General features: G+C 45.8%; 1 protein-coding gene across 1 annotated transcript in view; it reads right to left on the reverse strand.

Moving 5' to 3' along the window:
• The window catches only part of LOC144137990 (uncharacterized), a 38100-nt gene that overhangs the window by 8785 nt on the left and 4834 nt on the right, over nt 1-24481 (reverse strand). Inside the window, exons 3-19 of the mRNA XM_077670021.1 lie at nt 24329-24422; nt 23860-23928; nt 22485-22553; nt 22195-22299; nt 21148-21409; nt 19897-20215; nt 17878-17989; nt 17242-17397; nt 16018-16100; nt 13914-13989; nt 11574-11678; nt 10548-10965; nt 8987-9140; nt 3983-4121; nt 3434-3544; nt 1680-1798; nt 6-150 (exon numbers count right to left, since the gene is read on the reverse strand). Coding sequence (XP_077526147.1) covers nt 6-150; nt 1680-1798; nt 3434-3544; nt 3983-4121; nt 8987-9140; nt 10548-10965; nt 11574-11678; nt 13914-13989; nt 16018-16100; nt 17242-17397; nt 17878-17989; nt 19897-20215; nt 21148-21409; nt 22195-22299; nt 22485-22553; nt 23860-23928; nt 24329-24422 — 2536 coding nt within the window. The remainder of the gene's footprint in view (nt 1-5; nt 151-1679; nt 1799-3433; nt 3545-3982; nt 4122-8986; nt 9141-10547; nt 10966-11573; nt 11679-13913; nt 13990-16017; nt 16101-17241; nt 17398-17877; nt 17990-19896; nt 20216-21147; nt 21410-22194; nt 22300-22484; nt 22554-23859; nt 23929-24328; nt 24423-24481) is intronic.

Below are 24481 nucleotides of genomic sequence, written 5' to 3' on the forward strand. Positions count from 1 at the left end.
CTAACCTGTGTGGCGTCGGTCTCCTTTCCAGAGATGCTCAGAGCAGAGGCAAACTCGTCAATGTCCAGCAGACTGGACGATGCTGAGCTTGGGCTCGTTGGCTCGAACTGGCAACCAAAAGGAATGACGTCCTCTGGGCGCTGAGAACTCCTGAAAGAGTTGGACGTTTGAAGGATACAATGGGGACGTTAAAAAAAAGTGGAAAAATGATGTAGATACAGTGCAGACCATTTACAACGTAACCACTTATAATGCGGGACCGGATATGAAGCGAGTTTTCCCGGCCACCGGTAGGCCTCCCATAGAAGGCAATGCATAAGCTTACCACTTATAATGCGGTTGCCCGAAGCACAATACCGCTTATTGTGCAGTTTTGTGGCGGGTCCACTGATCAACTGGCCCAGCTGGGGCATTGTTTTAAGGTTGCGAGAAAGAATAAAAAAGAGGGTTTCAGCCATAGCACGCAGTTTGCACTCCCTGCTCTCCTCTCACTTTGACATAGAAAAAAACAAAATAAGGTTGATTGATTGATTGTAGGGTTTAACGCGCCGACGCAACGCAGGCGATGAGGCGCGCCGTAGTGGAGGGCTCCGGATTAATTTTGACCACCTGGGGATCTTTAACGTGCGCCGAATAATTTTTTAAGCACTGGCTATTGTCATTATTGGCAGTAATAAGGTACCGTTTAGTTCGCATGTGTCATTTGCGCGCACGTGATAACCACAACTGTCCCTGCTTGACGCTCCTCGGAAGATAGTGAGCCCCTCCACTCCCCAGCATTCCCCCACTCCTCGCGCGGTAACTTCTTTCTATTATAACCTCCTGCAGATAAGCAACCGCCCTTTCACTTTTCGAACATCTAGAGATAGCGAGCCAAAGGTTTCCCCTCCTTTACGCTGTGCTGATAAGCAACCGCCTTTGGCATGGCGAACGCAAGCTGGGGTGAAAAAAAAAAAGAAGAGGATAATCCCGCTTGTGTTATCACGTTGTCAGGCGGCATCCGTTCATAGAAACTAAGAAACGTAGACGCGCTCCCTCGAAACATACACACAAAGAAGTTAAAGCCGCGCTCGCGATTTGTAAGACTGCGCAGCAGCTTGTAAAGCCTGCAGTAGCGTCTGATGTGGAAAAAAAGGGCGAAATAAAGATGACGACGCTATTTTTAAGAGGCCGTCTTTTGAGTGATGATAAATAAAGAATTAATGAAAAGTGGATGGCGATGTGATGGGATTTGCACATGTTCTGTTTATAGTGCGGTACCGCTTATAGTGCGGATTTTTGCGGCTCCCGCGACATACGTTATAAGCAGTCTACACTGTATATGCTGGCATTGAATGGGAGGGGGGGAAGAAACCACTGTGAAAATGCCCACAAGCACATCATGTAGCGCAAATCGTTCCACATAAATTAGCCCAAGTCTTCAATAAAAATGGTGAAGTTCAATTGGTGAAGTTCAAAGCACCATGTGCTGTTTGTGACCACTGCTGACGTATATGCTAGTTTGCAATGCGTTTTCAGGCTGCCTCGTCATTCAAAATATATAGATTTTTGCCCATTTCACATTTAATATCAACTTTTTGCTCTTTTATCCGCAGGTTGTGCAGGTTAAACATGCCAGCAATGTGGTAAATTTACAAATAAACGCGAGGCAGAGGGAGAGAGAAACGGCAGTTTCAGACCTCAGTTCGAACCACGTTATCGTCTCCATAATCTCGGTCTGCAGGTCCTCCGGAAGATCCGAGTAGCCATCACTCTTCACGACGTCCTTGTTGATGGCCACAAACTCGAGGGCTGAGTTCTGGATACAAACAAAGATATATATACAAAGAAGTATATATCACGCCCTTTGTGTACTTTATCTATTTTTTGGTTTCTTCCACAATGCCAATAAAGACGCACACATCAACTGCAAACTTCCTTTTATTGCCTGTATGTGCCCGGCAACACCTGTCTCCTGTACCCTACCTTTTTGTGTACATTGTTTTAACAACGATGATGTTTAATAAGCTGGTGGTTGAGCTGGCTAAAGTGTGCAGGAAAACTTCGCTGAGTGATGATCTTATCGCGCGCGCCGACACCGCTTTATCACAGCTTTAGTGGTAAATTTTCACATTTTTGGTGCGGGGTAGATGTACGAAAATACGGCATTCACTTGTGTCTGCTTTCCTGCACCTCTGTATCGTCCAATTTTGTCCTCAATCAGCAACAGTGGCTGCACCAAGTGTTCACTTTCAGTGGTGTGGATTAAGTGTTACAGGCATGAACATGACTTGACAAGCAGCCAAGTATGCGTTCCTACAACGTGGAAAAGAATTCATGGTTGTAGAACGGCACCACAGCAAGTCAACAGAAATGTGCACGTTAACCGGACGTCGCTTACAGGCTGACCAAGAGTGACGACACAAGTTTGGAATGGGACAAGAGCTCTAAACGTTTTCTGCATATCGAATGGGCTTGTTGGCCAAAAGACAGCACGTTCCACAACAAGCATCTCCAGCACTTGTGCCGCACAGCCAGAAAGATTGCAAAGCACTTCAGGGAAAGAAGGTTGACTTTGTCATGTTTGTGCATAAAAGTAAAACCTGCGCTAGTGGGCACCCCTTAAGGGGGCAGTTGGGTCTTTGGGGCCGAAAAACGGTCAAAAAAAGTGTTTTCTGAAAAATGGCATTTTTATCCTCCACGGCCATTTTTCTATCAGTCTGTAAATTTCTTCATCAGAAGGCACCATATTTTCTTGTTATTATATTATAATAGCATTTTAAAGTGCACTCTACAGCTCTGTTAGTGCAGAATTCGACCGTGAAACGACACTTTTCTTGCAATGCAAAGCAAGCATTTCATCCTCAGATATCTTGGCACCCAGAGCAGGTACAACTGTAATTCTTTTTGCTTCTGATACTGAAATGTGTGGAGAATACAATGTTGGAAACAAATTTTTCAAATGGAGGTTTTGGAAAATTATTATTGTGTTCAATTGGCCCCACCTGCAAGCCATTTCTGGCAGAGCGCGGGAGGAGCGAAGTTGCCTGTGTTGTAAAACGGCCAAAAATAGCTGAATCAAAAAAGTTCTTCCTATGTTGTATTCTTTAGTCATTTGTCTGCCTAGCCACGTGGTAATTGCCATTCTGTATGGAACGGTTATTTTGTAACTGTGACCCAAAATAATGGCAATTAATCATTAATTAACTCAAAATATAATACACTTACAAAAAATCTAATGGCAGATTTGAAATCAGCACAAAAAACTCTATAACACAGTGCAGTTTCATTAAAATTGGTTAGTAAATAAAAAAAATAGCTCTAAGAACAGTCTGCCCCCTTAATAGAAGAGACTCAGAATAATTTATACGTCTTTGAGGATTCCTAATATCATGCTTTAACCACAAATAGGATGGCCACGAGGAATAAATGCGTCAAGAAGACACCCCCTCACCCTGAGGTTCCTGGCATTCAGCTGGTCAGCCAGGTTGAGCAGGAAGAGGGCAGAGTCCTCGTCCAAGTGGTCGCGCAGGGCATCTTCCGTGATCTGCTTCAGCATGTCCACCTGACGAGTGCCCAGGGAAAAAAAAAAGAACATGTAAAATTTTACATTCCACCTAAATCTTCCTGCGGAATTGCTGAGGTGCGGAATTGCCGACGCAGGCGCGAAAATATCGCGCGCGCATCGCCGACGCACCCGAATCGTGTGCAAAAATGCTCCTGTAGTGAGCTTAGGCACCGCGTGTGAGGAGACGAAAGTCTAGAAAGGACCGCTCGGCGACATCGAGGTTAAAAAAAAGCAGAAAAACGTCACGGATTTCTTCATGCAAAAGAAAAGAAATAAACTAAAACTTTTCTTTAGGGCTCAATTTTTTGGTCTGTGTTGGTTCATACGAATTTCGGACGATACGAATATTTTTCGCAGTCCCGCGTGATTCGTATCATCGAGGTTTTACTGCACCAACTAGGCCAGTCAATTACGTTACTCCTCCGTCCCCCTCACCTCGTATCGGTCCCCCAGCTGCATGAGCTCGACCAGCTGCTCGGTGGTCAGCTGGCGGGGGGAGTCCAGGCAGCCCCGGTAGAGGTACTCCAGGAACAGCTGGAACACCTCAGGGTGCGTATCGTGCACCACTATCTTCCTGCAATGGCCCCGGCAGTGAACAGGATAAAAATCACAAGCCATTCCACCCTGCCAAGATGGATGACTAATTAAGCTTCTTAGCACACAACACAGTGGGGCTCTTTGATTTACAGTATTTGATTAACTACAGATATACCGCAGCTAGTCCAAGGATTCTCCACACAACTGGAATATATAGGCATAGCTGCCAGGTTTCCCAAATTATCCGGGAGACACCCGAATTTTGATGGTTTTGTGCGACTGTACGAGCAAAACAAAAATCTTCCAAAAACTCCCGTTTTTTTTTTTATCCTTCTTCAAGTATGGCCACATTGCGCCGGAGGTACCTGACAATGCAATGGAATCCTACACTACTTGACATCGCCATCAGCGAAGAGATTAACCCTTTGAGGGTCGAATTTTTTCGCCAAATGCGACCCCCCAGGGTCGATTTTTGTTATTGCCGATTTAAATTCTTTGGGTGAATCTATTTCGAGAAAAAATTATCGTAATTTTTTTAGGGTGACCATAAAGTGACAAAAAAAAAAACGTTTGTGTTGCTAAGTACATGTGGTTTATTCATGAGTAACACAAGAAAAATGCTAAATAAAAACGAGAGAGTAACAAGCCGGTACCTTTTGAGTGAATCGAAATCACATAGACATCAGTTTTGCGGGCGCAAAAAGCGGGAAGCGCCCGGAGGACGATACTGAAACCAGCCGCTGCGCGCGGGCGCACGGCCGGATGCGCGAGTGATAGACGGCGCACCGCTCCTATAAAATACAAAAAAAATGAGAAAAGAGCCTCATCAGTTTCACAGGCGCCCTTAGTCTGTGGCAGGAACAAGAAGCGAGAGGCGCCTGGGTGCCCAGTGGGCGATACCCGGCGCGCCCCCTCGTTACCGGATGCGCAAGCGATAGCCGGCGCACCGCTGAAGTAAATCATAAAAAAATAAAAAGCCATCGGCGCAAGAAAATAATTTGCCGTATTTCCGCAGTGTGGCAGTATGTCGCAGTGTGGCAGTATGTCGCAGTATGTGTTAATGCGTAGTGAACTTCAATGGAGGCAGGGCCTCCTTGCATCATTTTGTGACGGCACGTGCTCTCGCTCTTTCCCCTAACCCCTCTCCACACCTCTCCCCTCAGACAAACAAGCAGCTTGACGCGTTCACTGTGCAACTGTACAAGGCGCTGACTTGACCTTGGCTGAGCGCGAAGGTCACATTGGCACTACGAGAAATGAGCCATTTTCAGGGTTTGTACCTGGAAATTAGCTTAGCTTCAAAGACAATCCTAAATTTGCAAACTGCAAACACCAAAGTGAATCACAAAGAGGTTTCAACAGTAACCTCATTTTCGCTAGAAACCTAAAAACCAACTGCCTTCTTGAAAAACCCCAGGTTGAAGCTTGGTAACTGACTCCTGCCCAACAGGGCATAATATCCTACACTTCATCTCACAAGTAGCACCGAAAGCTACGAGGCATCACATAGAGACCCCTTCTCCCTGCACAGCACAGCATAATAATAATAATAATCTTTATTGCACAAGAGGTGGGTGGAGAGGGGTAAAGAAGTAAGAGAAAGAGGGATAGCATAGTACCAGAGTTGAAGGATTTTTTTTTTTTTTTTGTTTTCTTGTCCGCACCCCCAAAATTAATCTCAGCTGACTGCGCCAGCTTGTTTCATGGCGCATTATAAGATGAGAAGTCTCTTGCTGCTTGGCTTTTCCATGTCAATGTAACGAAGCGCTGTTTCGAAAAACGGTGGGGACAAGGCACCACCTTTGGGAGTACCAGCAAACTTTACTCCACAGGAAGGAGCCCATCTGCCCCAACAGAAGGAGAGAGTGGAGAAACACCTATTTCATCCACGTGTTGATCCTCCTGCCAGGTACGGAAGAGTACCGTATTTACACGATTGTAGGTCGACGACCCCTTTTTTTCAAATTTGACAATCCAATGTTGGGGGGTCGACTTAGAATCGAAGTCGAACCGTCTACCGCTAGTAACGGCAAGAGAAACGAGAAATCGGGGGTGCTACGAGGTGGGGACAGCTTTGCACCCTCGTTCCCATAATTATGGTCTAAACTATGAACCGCATGGGGCGTCTTCTGCTCGTGAAAATGCGCCGCACTGACGCTGCCGCGAATACCACCCGCATGCTGCACGCTACGCGATCGGCGGCGGCAACATGGCGGCCCCATTCGCGAAGAGGTGCGCATAGCTCCAGCGACCGCTACTAACCGCTCTCTAAGATATCACTGAAGGCACAAACGAAGACGTTTGTGCAGGAAAGGAGCTGATAATGTGGTCGAAAACGACACTATAAAGCATTATCCGCACCGCTAGGGAAAGCGGCAATCAAATATCCGTCACTGTGGTAAGCCGAAACATTTCCGGCGGCGCCAGCCGGCTGTCCCGAGCGCTATCAAACTTCCACCATGAAGAGCGCGCGTCGTCAGGCTCCTCCCGCTGCCGCGTTCGGCGCACGTTTTACCGAGGTAGAACTGGTAGAATTTAAAAGCAGTAGAAGGTGCCGCGCAAGCGGAATCGTCGCCGCGGGCGTGAAAAAGTCGCCCGCGCAATGCCGACGCACACGAATTGCATCCAAAAACGCGTCAAGAAGTGTTTTATTCAACTCTAATAAACCAAATGAGTATTAGCGAATCCCTTGATTCAATGCGCGGCGCTAACGTAGCCCATATCATATCACATTGTTCAGTACACTTCCGAACGCGGTGGTGAGAGGTTAGTCACTCAAAAGTAAATTGCGCGCGGCCGCTTCCGTCAGCCGCCATGTTGTTTGTTTTGGTATCGCGCGGCAGTGGCCGCTGCCGGTTGCTTCGATGGTTGTCATCTCGCAGCGAATGTGTTCTTCCCGCTCAACCCACAGCAAATGGTTATTCCGGGTGCTTATACAAAAGCTTTTCTTTTTTTATATCTACCGCGCATACTGCGAGCGCACGGCTCTTACGGGAGCATCGATCATTGATGGTAGAGCTGCGGTGTGGGTTGACGGAAGAGCTTCTCTTTGTGCGTGGCCTCCGCAATCTGTTGCCGGCGGCGCCTGCGCGATGTGCTGCCGGCGATGCTGCCGGTGGCGCGCTGCCGGCAGCAAATTGCGGAGGTCACGCTTTGTGATACAATTTTCTAGGCGGCGCTCGCATTTTTTTTTTTTTTTTTTTGAGAGATGCAATTTTGGGGGGTCGACCTACATTCGAGTCGACTTACAATCGTGTAAATACGGTACAGTGCCTGTGCACTGCAAGCAGCTGGCGGGATGGACTACAGTTGGTGTAATGTACCGGACAAACCAGTTTCCACCTTTTACGGAAATTTTATGGCCTTACATTTATTTTCTCTCTCCCAATAAAGTCAGAATAGCCATGAAAAGAAAAAATTCTTTCACACTCTTAATGGACCCTCGTAATGCGGACAACAATGTCTGCTGTATCTGAACAGAAGGGGGGTTATGAACGTATGGGAACTTTGACCAGTATTGCATATAAACGCTACAGAAAATTTGCTGTTTTTACACGCCTGCAGCATCTCTGCACAGCGTTCACGTGGGGAAAAAGAATCACCTAAACACCATTTCCAAAGCTTAGCACTGGCACTTGGAAAAGGCCTCGCACATGCGGTCGAGTTGTAGAGACTTGTGCTAAGCTGACCAAATAAAGCAAGTAAATAACTAGAAGCAATTACAAACCAGCTATAAAAATCAGTCAAGGCCAGCGGAATTAGCCAAGCTCATTTTGAACCCTTTGTGACGAGGCAAGTCTACCGGAAACTGTTTGTCAAACGGTTCGGATGCTTGCTTCCACATTTTTAATGATCTTAGTCTAAACAGCTGATACGAAATAATCTGATGAAGAACAGCTGTGAAACCGAAAGTTGGACTGTTGGACTCTGCTCGGCCAGTGGCAAATCGCACACAGTGGATGAAAACCATCCCCTGCTTAAAAGGCATTTCTTACCACTTTTTCATCGAATGGAACGGGAACGATGCATGCATGGGAATAATAAATGCCGAACTACACTGAGCTTGAGTTGTTTATTGCATAAAAAACTGTGATGAAAACAGACTTGACTTCCGGGTGCACTACTTAGCATATTCGAAAGCGTTGTTTTTCAATCTTACTGGAGTCACGTTTATCAGCAGCGGCCTTGTTCTCGACGGTTGAGCAGACAATGTGCTTAGACAGGCCCACACCTCTGGCAATATCGACCTGTTTTTCTCTATGTTCAACAGCATTAATTATGCTCCGTTTATCCGACAGTGAAATTAGCTACCCTGCCGCTGGTCACACAAAAAAAGATGGCCACCGGCACTGTCTTGGCTTGGCTGCGCCAACGACCCGTTCTACGCCGAGAATGTTGCCGGACATAGTAGTTTCCTCGCCAAAATAACAAAAAAAAGCATGTGGGGTGCCGGCACCGCCGAAGTCCGCTATTAACATTCAGTCAAAACAATTTTCACCTAAAATTGAGTCTGTTGTAGCCGATAGTCTGCTCTAGCCGGATCTGTTATAACCGGAGTGGCCTCCTCTTAAAATGCATGGGGACCATACAAACCAACAGAAATTGTCTGTTGTAAGCGGAAGTCCATTGTTGCCAGATCCGCTGTAATGAGCGCAGACTGCACCCATTTTATTCGTGCACATGCATACACACGCACACACACACAAAAAGACCTAATGGTGAATTCCACTGATTGATCTGAATAGGGCAGCCAAATTATCAAAGGAGCAACAGAATCCCACATGGAACAACCACATCTGAACTAACCAGCGACAAATGATATCGTTTTGGCAAAAAGGTTGACTTCACCATAACCTATTTGCAACAGAATTCACCTCAAGTTCTTTGCAAATCCACACCCACCTGTCAATGGACTCCCGCATCCCGCTGAGCAGTGCCTTCTTGAACCAGTTGCATCTCGTTGCCACGACAACCCGGTGAGCCCCAATCTGCCAGCGGACTCCCGAGACGGAGGACTCATGTCCGGCGGACTCTGGACTCGAGTCTCCTGCGAAGCCTTGGGGTAGGCAGCAGCCCGGGCAAGTTTTACTTGAAATGTTCATAGGTGAGTGGCTAGTGGAGCTTGCCTGCTAGGGTTGTCTACTACTTTAGACATACCTATTTGCTAGAGCAAGTTTTGCTAGAGCGAGCTTTGCTAGAGCAAGGTTTACTAAGGATGTTCACAACTAAGAATGTTCACAACTAAGAATGTTCACATCTATAAGCTCACAGCAGGGTCATGAGCTCTTTCACATGTCAACCTGGACAGGTCATGCTTGCAGTGAAAACATCTAGTCTTTCCTCAATTCCCATCCATTTCTTACTTTCCCATCCCCAGCTTTGTCGCTCAAAATTCTGACTGTTCAAAAAGGTAGTAAAACCATTGTAGAAAAGAGACAGCAAAGAGTTGACATGACCATCAATACTGTAAAAACACTTCACGGAACTGTGAACAGTTTTTGTACAATTCGTTGTCAAAAGTTACTGCCGGTACATTTCAAAAGGATAGTTTCCACGGCTCTCGAACAGAGTACAGCAATATGCTAAACTTGAAAAAAAGCTGTGCACAAAGCAAGCTGTTGGCCCCAACACTAGTCATGCAAAAAAAAAAATCACATTACACTGGATAACACGAGAGTAATAACATTCCTGAATAACACTTCTGTAAGAAGTGAGCTGACCCAGAACCTGTGCCTGCACATCATTTTGGTAAGGACAACTCACAGAGTGGTGGCCCCCTATCTGCAGATGTGTTCATGAGAGAAAAGGAAGGTTGCGAATATCACGCTACTGACTTGCCCAGGCTAAAGTCATCATCATCATTGGCCTGTCTACGCCCACTGCAGGGCAAAGGCCTCTCCCATGGATCTCTAATCATCCCAGTTTTGTGCTAACTGCGACCAATCTATCCCCACAAACTACTTGATCTCATCTGCCCATGTAACTTTCTGCCGCCCTCTGCCATGCTTGACTTTTCTAGGGATCCACTCGGTTACCCTTAATGACCAACGGTTATCTTGCCATCGCATTACATGCCCTGCCCACGTCCATTTCTTCTTCTTAATCTGCTAATACGTCCTTAACACGCATTTGTTCCCTGACCCACTCCGCCCTCCTCTTATCCCTTAATGTTACACCTATCATCTTCCGTTCCATTGCGCGCTGAGCCGTCCTCAATTTAAGTTGAACCCCTTTAGTGAGCCTCCAAGTTTCTGCCCCGTATGTGAGTACCGGTAAGATGTAACTGTCATACACTTTTCTTCTTCAGGGACAATGGTAGGCTGCCATTTATTATCTGAGAATGCCTGCCGTATGCACTCCACCCCATTCTTATCCATCTGATTATCTCTGCCTCATGGTTGGGATCCGGAGTCATAACTTGGCCTAAGTAAGTGCCGCCAAAATAAAAAACTACAAAAGGTACCTGACGCAGCGACGATTTCAAAGGACATGTCCGTGTCCTTGCCGTCCAGGAAGAGCTGCAAGCTGCTCTTTGCCAACCGACTGTCCTTAGCGGCCGGTGGCCGACACAGCGACTCCATCGGTTCCCCTTGCGGCCGGTCACTGTCAACGGTCACGTCAGCAGTTGCACCGCCACCAAGGAGTTCTGCTTCTGCCGCTGTCATCGCCGATGGTGCCTTGCAGCCGTTGTTGTCCTCGGCCCCCTTCTCGCCCCCCTCATCTTCTTCGGTGCCGTTCTGGTGCGGTTCCGGTGTTGGAACAACGATCCCCAGCTCAACAAGCGCGGCCGTGAACTGATCACGAGCCACCAGGTCACACAGCCGCGTCATGACCAGGTGTAAGGTCTCCCGGTGCGACACCAGCTTGTTGATCACCCATGTCTGGGAGAGAGGGTGTCATTGCATCTGAACATGTTTGGAGGCTACAATAAAAGATGTCTATTGACGTAGAGGTGCAATCAGATGTAAACGAAGCATAGGTTCATGAAAAGGAGTTAATTTCTCGCGAATGTGGCTGGCGGCAATTAATTTTGTTTGTATTGGTAGATTTTAGTTTAGGATGAATTTTTTAAGAAGTCGCTTAAAGGCTACTAGCTTGGCACATGGCGGGAAAATTCTCTTAACTTCTCCAACCCGTGCTCCATTTACTTTTGATTACACGGGTACATCCGCTAGTGTCAGTCACTGCAAAGTCTTAAATTTACACAACTTACACAGAACTATCAACCTGTCGCGAACTTTTACTACACTATTACACACATCAAAGTTACGATACAATACATTCACGATACAATACATTACGATACATTCAGACCTGCCACTTATTGACGACAACACTTCTGTAGACCACTACATTTGTTCCTTGGCACGGTCCAAAATCGGCCAGTAAAGCCGCTCATTCCTTTTTGTTTGAATTTTGCGGGCACCACTGTGTTTTGACTAAACTTGGAAGTCTCTTGAATCCCTCCCTCCCTGCCTGCCTCCCTCACCACTTTGGAGGTGCCCAGCTTGAAGAGGAACTTCCAGTCCTTGGAGCTCTGCTTCTCCACCAGGGCCGAGCGAACTTCCTCGATCCGCAGCAGCAGCATGGGAATCTGCACGACCAGAGAAGAACAAAAAAATCATGCACCCCTCCTTCTAACGACAACGATGGTATAACGTGAAGTTTTCTCGTGATGGATTCTTCGGTTGGCCAATCCCGCACTGCGAGTATGTGCTACTCTCGAGGTACGCACCACCTTCCTAGAATACCCACAGCAACTCGCGGGTGTGCACTCCGTAGGCCTAACGTTTCCGTTTGCAGTGTATGGCGCGAATCAGTACCTCTGCTGCTTATTGTTCAGTGAGCAATTTTTTGAGTGGGTACCAGTTTTTGGTGGTAATCCCCAAGATGTGACATGAGGCCTAACGGCCTAAACCTCAAAATGGGAAGTTAGGCCTAACGTCTTGTGGCTAACAGCCTTATGGCATGCAGAGCAACGCCATTCTTCTCATGATGGATTCTTTGTTTGTTGTCTGAGTTTTCCAAACTGCTTCAAGCATGTCGAAATGGAGAAATCAGACAGACGCTGGCTTCGTAACGCAAGGAATCCAGGTTCAATTCCGGCCACAGAAAGTGTTTTTTAAAGACAATAGTCTTTCTTGGGCTACTTAAACCCAGAAATTTTGTTCTGCCTGTATGTATGTCTGTCTTTGACTGGATTCAGCCACCCGGCCAAAGTAAAACAATGCCTGCGCAATAGTCTTCTATAGTCACACCTAAATCTACCCGTCTAAGTCCGGTCTAATGTGCATACTTGCCAACATTGTTGAACAAGAACAAGACACTATGCAAATATAAGACAACAAAATAATACAGAAGTGATATTTGCAGCGTTTCTTTATAAAGAATCATACATGATTGAATTTGGTGAAATTAAATACTTCATCAACTGCAGAAAAAAAATTCACTCCGCCGTCGTCTGCTGTCGCCCGCGCCACTATAGCTTCTGGCGCCATTAAAAGAAATCAACCGGCAACAGTTACGAAAGGTTCCACTAGATAGGTTCCACGTTCTGCTTGCAACGCACGTGGAGTATGGAAACGCGGGTCTATAAACGTTGAAGTACGGCTCCTCGATTCACGCGCGTCTTCGCCGTATGGCAGCGTTCGCATCGAGACACCCGGTTTGAAGCAGTGGAATGCGGGAAATTTAAAATGATTTAAGCAAACCTTTGGCGTCTTTACCTTGGGAGGAGTGCGACGCAAGAGGAACAACATGAGAGGTGAGCGGGAAAGCGAAGGGAGGCATTTACTTGGCAAAAGTCGATAAAGACTATCGTCTTTCAGCGACATTTGCAACGAAAGAAGCAGATACGCGGCCAATTTTTTTTTTCTTTCACTTCACCCACAACCATTCATCATCATCATCAGGGGAAGTTTGCTTCACTTCAGGGCGTATTGGCGTAGAACGTCATCGGTGAGGACACTGAAGCTTCGCATTAGAACGTCGCACAAGTGTTCTCGCTTTTTCGAAGCTGATTATTTGTGCCTAACTCATTCTTATGCTAACCAATCTGGTGCCTAACTCATTCTGACCCATTGCAGAGGATACATCCTGCTTATGTCTTCAACAAGGCACAACTTTGTGTGTCCAAGTTCACTGAAACAACTACCCGTTTGTGTTTTGGAAGCTCAAATTGTGTTTTTGGAAGAAGTTTTTGGATTGGGTTACTCAAGCTTAAGCTGTATGACATATCATATTATTCACTTTGACATTCAAAAGTTGCAAGCCTTTGCAGGAGACGCTAGCAACATAAAAACAGGGAGCACCTATCCCTACCCAACAACGGTGTGCTATCCTACACCGCTGGGAATGCGGTTGCAATTTCTTAAAACAAAACTGTTCACCAACTTCTCAGCTAACTTTGCTTTTTGGTTCTTGCAAAATCGATGAAATAGCATCTATGTAATCCATCAAAACCCACGAAATTACGAGCATCATCCTATACTTGGCTGGTTTCTTGAGTGATACGCTGCTATCAGTCTTCAAAAAAAAAACGAATGAACCTGAAATTTGTTCCCCCTAATTTTTTACAGAAGACTGCAAACGTGAGAAGAAAAAATAAAATGAACAAACTAGCCACCTAGGCAGTGCAGAACCCAGAAAGACAGGTTAGTCAAGAAGCCAGATACCAAATGCACTACAATGGAAATGTGTACAACATGAAACCCTGCATTCGATGCCAGGTGAGATCCCAAATTTATCATTGCGCTGTCATTTAGATGCGCTTTGTGCACCAGCAACATGTCCGTCATTCAGGAGACGTCATTGGTGGTGAAAATCTCACCTCATCGTTGAACTGCTCCAGATTCTTGGCCACCGAGCGAATCTTGCTGCCACCTCCCATGTCACAGAAGCTTTCCCTGCAAAGCAAGATTAGAACAGAAGCAACAGAGCAGAGACGATGAGCCACAAGTTTGTCACAGTATCATCTCTCTCAAAACTGCCACGGCCAAAAAAATACCACAACTTCAAAAGTGCGGGAAAAAATCAAGCAGCGCAATGCCTTAGCCACGGCGGCAGGCATATAAAGTGTTTGAAATTGAGAAAAAAAATTTAGAACAGATACTTCGCCCTTAACTTTTATTTGAACTGTTTCTTGAAATATAGCTTTTTGTCATTTCGATGATGCTTTAAAAGCACCATGAAAGCACAAAATGCAAGTCTGGTGCAATCAAAAGACTGCCACGACAGAATAATAATCACACCAATTTTAAAGCAAACTTCAAACAGTTAAGATTAGTAGTAAGACAAACAGAAAGAGCGGCAATTTACCAGCCACTGTTTGTAATGCCTTTGTGATGTCACACGGACCAGTTTGCGCAGGGAATAGTCGGCCGCCGACAAAAGGCAACACCATTAAGCATGATCATGAAATCATACTGATCCCTCTGCTTCAGTTTGATGGCGCTGCTTGGATGCTAGCACGAAGTTAACACAATGATTACTCTGTTTCTGCTACCTCCCATAATGTTGCTGCTGACGTTGCGTAGCAAAAACTTAAAGGGGCCATTTAGACAAAATACAAGTTTGTTTTATTAGAAAGATTTCGTGTTCTATAGTGCCCCAGTGCTTGTCCAGCAGCAAACAACGCCGTATTCACTGAAAAATTAGCCAATTTAAGTTAAAATTTTGATTCTACCGCCACATCATGAGTTTTCGTGACCTCTGCTCTGCAATGATGTAGAACAGGTCCAAGTGAAACCAAGTGCGCCATTAGGCTCGGCAGTCGACTGCGGAGCCTAGTTTACCATCAGTCCTCCTAGGTGGCACCACCATACTTTGCCGGGCCATTTCATGCTCTTGCCTTGTTTTTTACCGTATTTGCACCTGGCTTGTTTTTGTTAAGGTGGAAAATAATTGTTGCATGAAACATGGTGTTCGCTCAACAAATATGGTCACGCAAGACTTGCGCCAATCGGTCAGTGTCATCTGAGGCAACCTAAAAACGCTGCAGTGCTGTGCAGCTAAAACAAGCATAGTGCGTCCAGTACTAACAGCAGTGCACATCACTACTTCTATGTTTATGTGTACTTTCGTAACTTCACTGTTTAACCCACCGTTCTTACTTCTATAAAAAGAATGTGCCCTAAATATAAGCGCAAATAGCTCGTTCGGCAAGCTTGTAAGCTCTGCCTAATTTGCGTTTGCTTATGCCGGCCTCAGTCAATCACAGAACTGTCAATATGACATCACAGGTTCTGTTGCGGGAAATGAGCTAGTGGGTCGCATGCCATTCCCTTTTTTTCCTAATTATGCAGCTTATTTGAGCAAAGTTTACGTTACAAGTGGGGTCAGTATAATTTTAACGAGGCAATCTTTCGAATGAACTAAACTTGTGTTTGTCTGCATGGACCCATTAAAAGTTTGTCAACAATAGTGGTCTTTTTTGAGCACGTGCGTGTGAATGTGTCAAAACAATGTCCTTCGAGGTGGGAATGAAGTTCAGCACGCTATTAAAGGTCACTTTTCTGAAACAAAACAAGAATGTATCTTGTCTTCTATGTTCCCCTGTAGCACATTAGTGGCGGTACCTTGGGAGACTTCCTAGCTTAATCCTGTTCCCACCATGACTAAAATTAGCTTCGAGGGGGTGAAAGCTGCTGTGAAACATGTTCACCAACATGCTGCAATTTTACACTCAGAAATGAGAGAGAGAGAGAGAGAGAGAGAGAGAGAGAGAGAGAGAAAGAGAGAGAGAGAGAGAGAGAGAGAGAGAGAGAGAGAGAGAGAGAGAGAGAGAGAGAGAGAGAGAGAGAGAGAGAGAGAGATGGGTTCTACTTGTCTACCACCTTCCCCTCTCCCCCTGAACGCAGCATTTGCTCTAAGCATAGACATAAAGCCTGTCGGCACCCTTTGGGAAAGCCAGGAGGTGGCCAAGTGGCACTCACTTTTTCCGCATGAGAGTGATGAAGGTCATGAAGACCTTTTCGTAGAAACTCCGCAGCTTCACCAGCTCTCGTACGTTCAGGGACTGCAACAGCAGCAGCGACAACAAGAGCATGCCAGTTCTTCAACAATAGAAAGAAGAAAACTAAAAGAAGGAGTACCATATTTTCGCATGCATAACCCGCACCAAAAATGTGAAAATTTCAGTGGCAAAGTAGGGGTGCGGATAATACACAGGGTTTTTCCTTTAGTGCTGCTTCACGGCAATGGCGTTGTGCCGTGAAGCTCCTGCGCAGTAACACTGACTACACCTTCCATGGTAGTGATTGTGCAAGACATACGAGAACAAAGAAGAAAAAACAAGGACGAGCGCACTCTAACAACTCAATTTTATTAGTGAATTGTGACTGTCGCCTTGCAGTCAGTGTATTCGGCTTTCTAAATTTACACTTTTTCTGTCTACATAGTATGTGATGTGTTGCTTGAGCAGTAGCTTTGGGGCAGCCTTTCCTGTATCAAATGTGCGGGCAGTACGCAAGGATTTTTTCGTCTTTTCCGGCGGGCTGAAAGTGGGGGAGTGGATTATATGCAGGGGCGGGTTATACGCGCGAAAACACGGTAAGTAAAAGTCACCTCAATACACTTCCCCAGAAATTGCTATCACAATTCAGCTTTCTCCGCAAGGAGAAAGTTTCCGCCAGCAGTGAGCAGAAAAAAATAATGTAGGCAACATGCCGCTGTAACTTCTGTCACAAGCTGTGCTTCACGCTACCGCACAAGGTCTGGGCTTACACAACCCTGGCGTGCACAGTGCCTTACAAAATTGGCAGTCAACACTTTTTGAGCGCAGAGAGCATTCCTTGAGCAGCACTTGAGCATACTTAATCACATAAGTGAGTACTAAACGAAGAATTGATTTAATTCACCCGATGCTATCAGCAAACTTCCGCATAAACGGAGAAAGTGGAGTAAGTTCAGTTCCGGCCACGAAGCAGTGAACACTTTTAATATTCCTGGCATTCGAAACTTTAAGAAAGTTTAAGATTTAACTCGCCTTTTTAAGGAATCGGCAGCAGCATTGTACGTGATGACACTTGACTGTTTACAAGCACACACACACACACATCAATGATGACAATCACAATGAGAGATATGCCTTAAAAAATGAACCCACAAATTTTCGCTCAAGCACGCTACATACTCCATGATAAAAGGCAACCGCTCACGTTTCTGAGGTTCCGGTTAAGCAGCTCGCCAACGGGCAGGTCGGCGACGTACGGCTCGGCGGTCAGCTTGTCGTTGGTCATGCGACTTATGATAAGGTCCAGGGCCCGTTTGGCCTCCGCAATGAGCTGGAACAAGGACTCCAGCGAGGACTCAATCTGCGTGTGCGACGGTGTTCACGTCAGGGGGTGTTTATCCATGCTTCGCAATAGATAAAACAGTCTTTGACAAGGAGGTTAAACAAGGGTTAACTCTGCCAAGTCAGTTCTTGATATAAAAAGTAACAGCAGCGGAGTAAGTACAGAGCCTTGCGGAACACCGTACCATTGAGGTGGGAAAAGCATAATTATCCACTGCCATGAGGTACGGCAAGTTTATGCCCTTATTTTCCACGTTCCCATCATACTGCAACCGAGCATTGTAGCATGGCTCAGCACTTCCAAGATCACAAAAGGACCATAAATTTCAAGCGCTTGGCAGACTTCCAATCCAACAAAATTCTAGAGTGCACCAAGACTCCCACCATTGTTATTTTGTAGTGAAAGAGGCCTAAAGGCTAGTACATTACGCAAAGTCCTATGTGACGTTCACAGTTCTTGTGAGCAGTAGCAAGCTTCGGACAATAGACACATGCTCACCTCAGGCACTACGTATGCTGCAATGACGGTTCGCTCGGCGAAGGACAGGTTTCCAAACGTCCGCTTCACAGCCTCCAGAAGCTTCTGCAGCTGGTTCATGAATGTGGGCAACCTGGGTAAAGCACGCAACAGTCACGCAACACAGTTACATGTCATAGCCTGCAATTTTTGTTTTTAGCTGTGTGGTTCACTCCATACATAACAATGATGTCAAACCAACTAGCCTCAATGTTAGCTCCCATGACATTTACATGCGGGCACATTCAGACATGTACGCAAAATAAATTTGCCCGTCATATTGGTAGTAAAAACTTCCAATTCTCTTCCCGCTCTGTCTGTATAACGAATACCTTACCCTGTTTCCCCCAGAACAATGCAAATGAAAAGCACCAATTAATGACATGCTCACCACAAAGATGCAACAATCAACACAATTCATTATCTGCCTCACATTCAGTATGAAGAAAAAAATTTCCCTTTGCACCCCAACGCCCACGTTTTCATGCACATCACAGAACCCCAATAGTGCCAGTTGCTCCTTCACACTCCACTACAGCGTCACTCATAGGTCATGGGTAGCTTTAGAGCTGAGTGCACAAACCTGAACTGTATATTATAGCATATATGGGGCATACAGGGCATATAGAATGGGGCCTACAGCAAATACCAGTATACCGTATTTACTCGCATAATGGTCGCACTCGCGTAATGATCGCACCCCTGGAGTTAGTCGTGGAAACACGGCTTCTTTCATTTCCCGCGCAATGATCGCACCCTGAACTTGCCGCAGGCATATGTCGTATGTCTGCCACGTTTGATGACGATGGTCGCGCTTCCCTAATTTCCTCCTCTTTCAAAGTGGATTGGCTACGTTATTGGCGCGGACGTGATGATATTAGAGATATCGGCAAGCATGAGTTCATTATTGGTGCGGAAGAAACTCTCCATAAATGCACATAATGTACTCACAGGACAAAAAAAAAACGCGCTCGGCTTGCTGCTTCGGCAGCCGTGTGTTGATGTCCCACACTGTGACAGCAGCAGCCACTTATTCGTCGACTTGTTCTCACCTCAAAGCAAACTCGTTCCGGCGCATTTCGTAATTCCGTAATTCCGGCGCAATGCGAAATGAAAACCCTGCATTTTGCGTCACTAAGTGGTCATTCGGTGCTCGGTAGAGTTTTTATTATGTTATTATTAGTTAGGCTTATTAGGCTCATGTGACTTATCGTAAACATTTTGACCTGCAACTTGCGTTTTCTGCGCTGAAACTTTTTTCGCGAAAAATTTTCGTCGCGAAAAGATCGCAAACCCCAATTCATTAACATCATATTTTTGGGAAAAAAGTGCGACCATTACCCGAGTAAGTACGGTATAGCTCAACGGTATACAGCTCAATATACAGTATACAGCTCAATGGCATGTAGTATATATGGGCTGATACCGGAAATATAGCATGTATGAGGTGCATAGCATATACAGGGAATACGAGGCATGTCGCATATATGAGACATACAGCATAAACCGGGCATTTAGCTTGCAGCATATATCAGGAAATAGCATATACAGGGTGTATGGTATAAAGTAGACAAACAGGGAATATGGCATATACGAAGCATACAACATATATGGGCATACAGCGTATACGAGGACTATAGCATGTATGCGAGGCACACAAGGCATATAGCTAGAAATGTAGCATATGCAGGGCATACGGAGTGCACAGCACGTACGGGAAATATAGCATATTTGAGAGGCCACACAAGGCATATAGCTATATGCGGAATATAGCATTTCCAGGTCATAGGGATTGTACAGCATACACGGGGCATACAGCATATAAAGGGCACAAACAGCATGTGGGTTCGAGCTAGTTCGTAATCCATGATAAGACTATCAAGCACCAAATATTTAGACAGGTGACGTAAAGTCATGTCTCCCTCCTTTACGTCCCCTGTCTGTATATTTGGTGATTGACAGTCTTATCATGGCCCACCCAAGTTGAGCATCCACCCCCACCTGGACACGCAGTGGCGCACGATGTCCTGCCGCTCGTCCCGTGACAGCAAGTGCTTGTGCCGCGAGAACACCCCGCACAGCAGCAGCAGCTTGGCACCCGCCACCGCACACTCCCGCAGGGCCTGCCCCACCAGGTAGCAGAGGCGCGCGGGGGGCGTGGTCGCCGCCGTGGGGCCGTTGCTCCCCTCCCCTTCACCCCCACTGCTGCTGCTGCCACAGCCACCGTCGCCACCGCCACCGCTCGCCACGACGGGAGCACTGAAGCAGTCGGCCACCGTGGTGGCACACTGGTGCATGTCATTCACCAGGGACATCACCTCTGCGCACAAGCCGGACAGGGAAAAACATTACCAGGTGCACTATCATCATAATCATCATCATCAGCCATTTTTTTACCACTGAAGAGTGTACGCTTTGTCCGTAGATTTTTGAACCATTTTTATCCTGCTTCTCAATCCCTTCTTTCCTCAAAATATTTCCTAATCCCCTTCCTACAGTGAATTTGATTGATTGTAGGGTTTAACACGCAGATGCAACGCAGGCGATGTGGCGCGCTGTAGTAGAGGGCTCCTCTGGATTAATTTTGACCACCTGGGGATTTCCGACATGCAGCAAAATCCTGTACACACAGGCATTTTTACTTTTCACCTCCATCAGAAAATCGGTTTTTACACTGAATTTCCCGTATTCTTTCACCCCATTTTTCAGAATTTATGTTGTTACTCAGGAGGTCAACCCATCGTCTGTCCTCCACATTGCTTCACTGGACAAACCCTGCTTTTCTTACCTCACTCTGAGGGTGTTCCGCCTGCATTTGTTTCCTCATTAAAAATGCTCATTTCCGATCCCTAAGCCTTATTTTTAACACCCTTCTTTCCACAAGGGGTGTAAAATTGGCTGTACACCAACCTTTCAAGGTGCTAAAGATAATGTGCTGTACAGGTGCCATCAAAAGTAATTGGAACAGGGTCTCGTAAATTTACAGGAATTTCTTCCGGAAACTGCCTGGCTATATTGGTGTGTGCTGAAAGGAGTCGTCCCTAATAGAAAAGCTTCCTGTAAACAGGGAATGGCTGTCGTAAAGCCCATAAGACAAATATTTTACGATACTCACAAAACCTTGTTCCAATTACTTATGACAGCACCTATACATTACTCCGTAGTGCCTCCAGAATGTTCTCTCTCAGAACTCTCTCTCACTCTCTCTCCATCTTGCTTCCTTATTCCAAAAGAGATGCACATTACACTCACGCTGCTTAACAGCCATGTTTCGGAGGAAGAGTTCGCAGAGGTGCACAAGCCGTTCGAAGCCGACAGCAGCCGGTGGGCTCAACAGCGCCACACACGCCCGGGCCGTCGCCTCCGTCAATGCTGGAGGCAAGCAGTCGGCGTAAATGCAGTGGAGGGCCGCTGCAATGACATCCTCTGGAAGTCCGTCCAACGGACCGGGGTGGCCGGCGGACCAGTCCACGGCCGGGCAGCTTAGCCGCAGCAATGTCAGGTGCACCGGGAACTGGGGGGGAGGGGAGAAAATCGTTATTGATTGATTAATTAATGGACTGCAGGAGCCCATGGAGAGAGGAATGAGCTTTACCTAATTACTTTGCGCTGTTATAATTTAGAATTTCTGCGCTGCTGTGCAGACTTTTTTCAGTCCGTTCAACTGTCAGGCTACAGTACATCAAACTAGGATAACCATCACTACTGCTTACAGCAAAGAATTTAAACTACCCTTTGAAAATATCTTGCACACATTGTACACTTTGCATACGGGATTAGTGATCAGCTCAAACTACTTTCTAAACCCATTTAGTTCGATATATTTGGGTTGAAATTACTTGGTCACGGCATTTACAAATTTGGACATGTTTTTAAGCCATGTCTGCAAGTGCACTCTAATCGCCAGACTTTAGCCAGACATATGCATACAATGTATGCATATATGTAAATGTATTTATGCCTGTATTTATATGTATGTGCAGTATTCATGTTATAAATACATGCATAAATACATATACAGTAGAACCTCGTTGATACATTTAACAAAAATGCGAGGGAGAAACGTACTACCTGGGAAGAAACGTACTATGGGGCATTTTTAGTGCTCACAATTGAGAGCATAGTAACCGGGAAATAGTATGAACTGGGAACGCATCAATTGGGTTCTACTGTACTTATGCATACAAATGTATGCATACATATATGTAAACATATTTATGCATGTATTTATATGTATGTGCAAGCAGTATTCACGTGTATATATCAAGCTATGTCACGCCACGCACACAGCATACCCACCTCCTTGCCACCGCTGGCCGTAATCACAGCGTCGGAGAAGTAGCCTTCCTCCAAGGCTGCCAGGTAGCAGAAGGGCTCGTCCCAGCCCACCTCCTTCTGGGCCAGCTGGGTGACAAGGGGGAACGAGGAGCTCTCGCTTCACAACGATCCCTTGACGGGTACGTAGCAAGCACAAAAGAATGTGACGAACCCAGATGTTACCATGCAGGACCGAATACAAAAACAACCGACTGGTTTTCGGAAAATCAGAATTAGGAAAATAGAGATGAAGAAAAAAAGGACATAGTCACCTTGACACACTGCAACACACACCAACCCTCGTAGATGAGGTTGATCCCATCTTCGTCCGCATGAGCCACCTGCATTTGGTAGGCACACAATTAGAACGACAAGCCAATCCTTGTACAAGGAACACAACGCGAAATAAAGGACTGCACAGATAAAGTACAAGTGCCAACGGACGCTTCGGAGCCAACACGGAAGTCAGTTTGAAGTTGATAGCTCCGTAACCGACAGCAGCGCTTTCTTGCTATAACGCGGCAACAAAAAACAACAAAAACCAAACAGAAAACAAATCAAATTAAATTAAATCAAATCAAAATTCAAATCAAATCAAATCAAAACAAAAAACAACAACAAAAACCAAACAGAAAACAAATCAAATGAAATTAAATCAAATCAAAATTTATCAATTTCATGAAAAGTATACAAATACATTGGAGTAATACAGAAAGAGGTCCCAAAGTGAAGCACTGCTGAGGGGACCTCATATATTGAATGTATGACAAGTAATTAAGACTGAAATCCAGTTCAATCACTGGGTTAAAATTAAACTTATTAAAAAACTAAATTAAAATTAAAATTAAAATCCAGTTCAACCACAGCGATCAAGCTTTGTAAAGTAGCACACACACAGGTCCAGATATCGATGTGCTACCAAGAAACATACAAAAGGAAACATCGCAGCTTTGTATAAATACTCACACCCAAAACACCTCATGATAACTAAGAAGTGAGCAAGCACGTTTATTGGAGAGCCTGAATCCTCCGTGGTACAAGTGAATACGGCACAGATTAATTCAAAAATTAAAGCCGTTCCACTCAATGTGAAAGGTGTCGGAAGTGCAGAGCAGTGATTCACCATAATGGGCTGTAGCGCCGTTATCCGCTCACTGCTACCACCCACTGCAATTCAAATTTCCCGCCTTCGCAGTGCTGCCTGAAACTGCGCCAGCGGGAGTTCTGTTTTTTCTGTGCTTGCTGTTCCTCTCGCACGTGCCACTTTTTTTCGCTTACTGTCGTAAAAGTCAACCCAACGAGCGCCCTAACTAAATTAATGCAAGCGCTACCGGTTAATTGGGTATATTTTGCCTCAAATGTACCTGCAGTTTTCTTTGCTGTAAACAACGGGGAGACGTATGACAAGCGCCACCGGTTCGCAAGTTTCAAATGCTTATGACTAGATAAACTGCTTGGCTTCCGAAGCCTCTGGGTTACGCCGCGACGACAGCCGCTACGACGGAACGCCATGTGGCTCTACTTGGGTCCAGCAAAAGCTACGACGACAAGGTGAGCCCCTAAAGAGCTCTGCACTTAAAATATAGTTGTATTGATTGATACATCCAAGTTGACAGATGTCATGCAACGATGCCACAAGCCACTCACCCGAAACTCGATCATGTGCCCGGCGAAGGTGCCAAAGAACCGAATGTAGTGCGGGTTTCCGAGGAACACCTGGTGGGGAACACAGAGAGACGAAACGAAACATCACATTCTGTGCACTGGGAGTGTTCGCCTATGACAGAAAAAAAGCAAACGCTTTCTACTCAAGCACAGGACACGGTGCTCACTGTAAATACTTACGCTGGGACCCCAATATCAACCTTTGAAAGGGAAAAGTATAGCAAGGAAACTGCAATCAGCATTTCGGGTTTGGCAAAATCAAAGCACACTAATTTGAACCAATTCTTTCAGGGCTAAACTCAGGAGAATGAGGGAATAGGTGAGCCGGAGAGTATATGGAAGGCAGGGTGAATGAAACGCAACGGTTCTGTTTCCTCCATTTGTTTTTTAACTCGTGTCGGAAAGAGCCTTGAAAAAATGGGGGTTTACAACAGTGACAGAAAGTACCCACCTCATAAGTTTCGCAGCTGAAGAAAGGCATGGGTGCTGCATTGTCCGGGACCTTCCACGACAGGTCACCGCTGTCGTCTAACGTGAAAACAGTGCTGGCCATGGGAAATGGAGAAAAAGACATCTTGAGTAAGAGTAAACGTGTAGTTTAAAA

The sequence above is a fragment of the Haemaphysalis longicornis genome, unplaced genomic scaffold (assembly GCF_048455015.1).
Source record: "Haemaphysalis longicornis isolate Haplotype H1 unplaced genomic scaffold, Haemaphysalis longicornis Haplotype H1 scaffold_5, whole genome shotgun sequence".
NCBI classification, from domain to species: Eukaryota; Metazoa; Arthropoda; class Arachnida; order Ixodida; family Ixodidae; genus Haemaphysalis; species Haemaphysalis longicornis.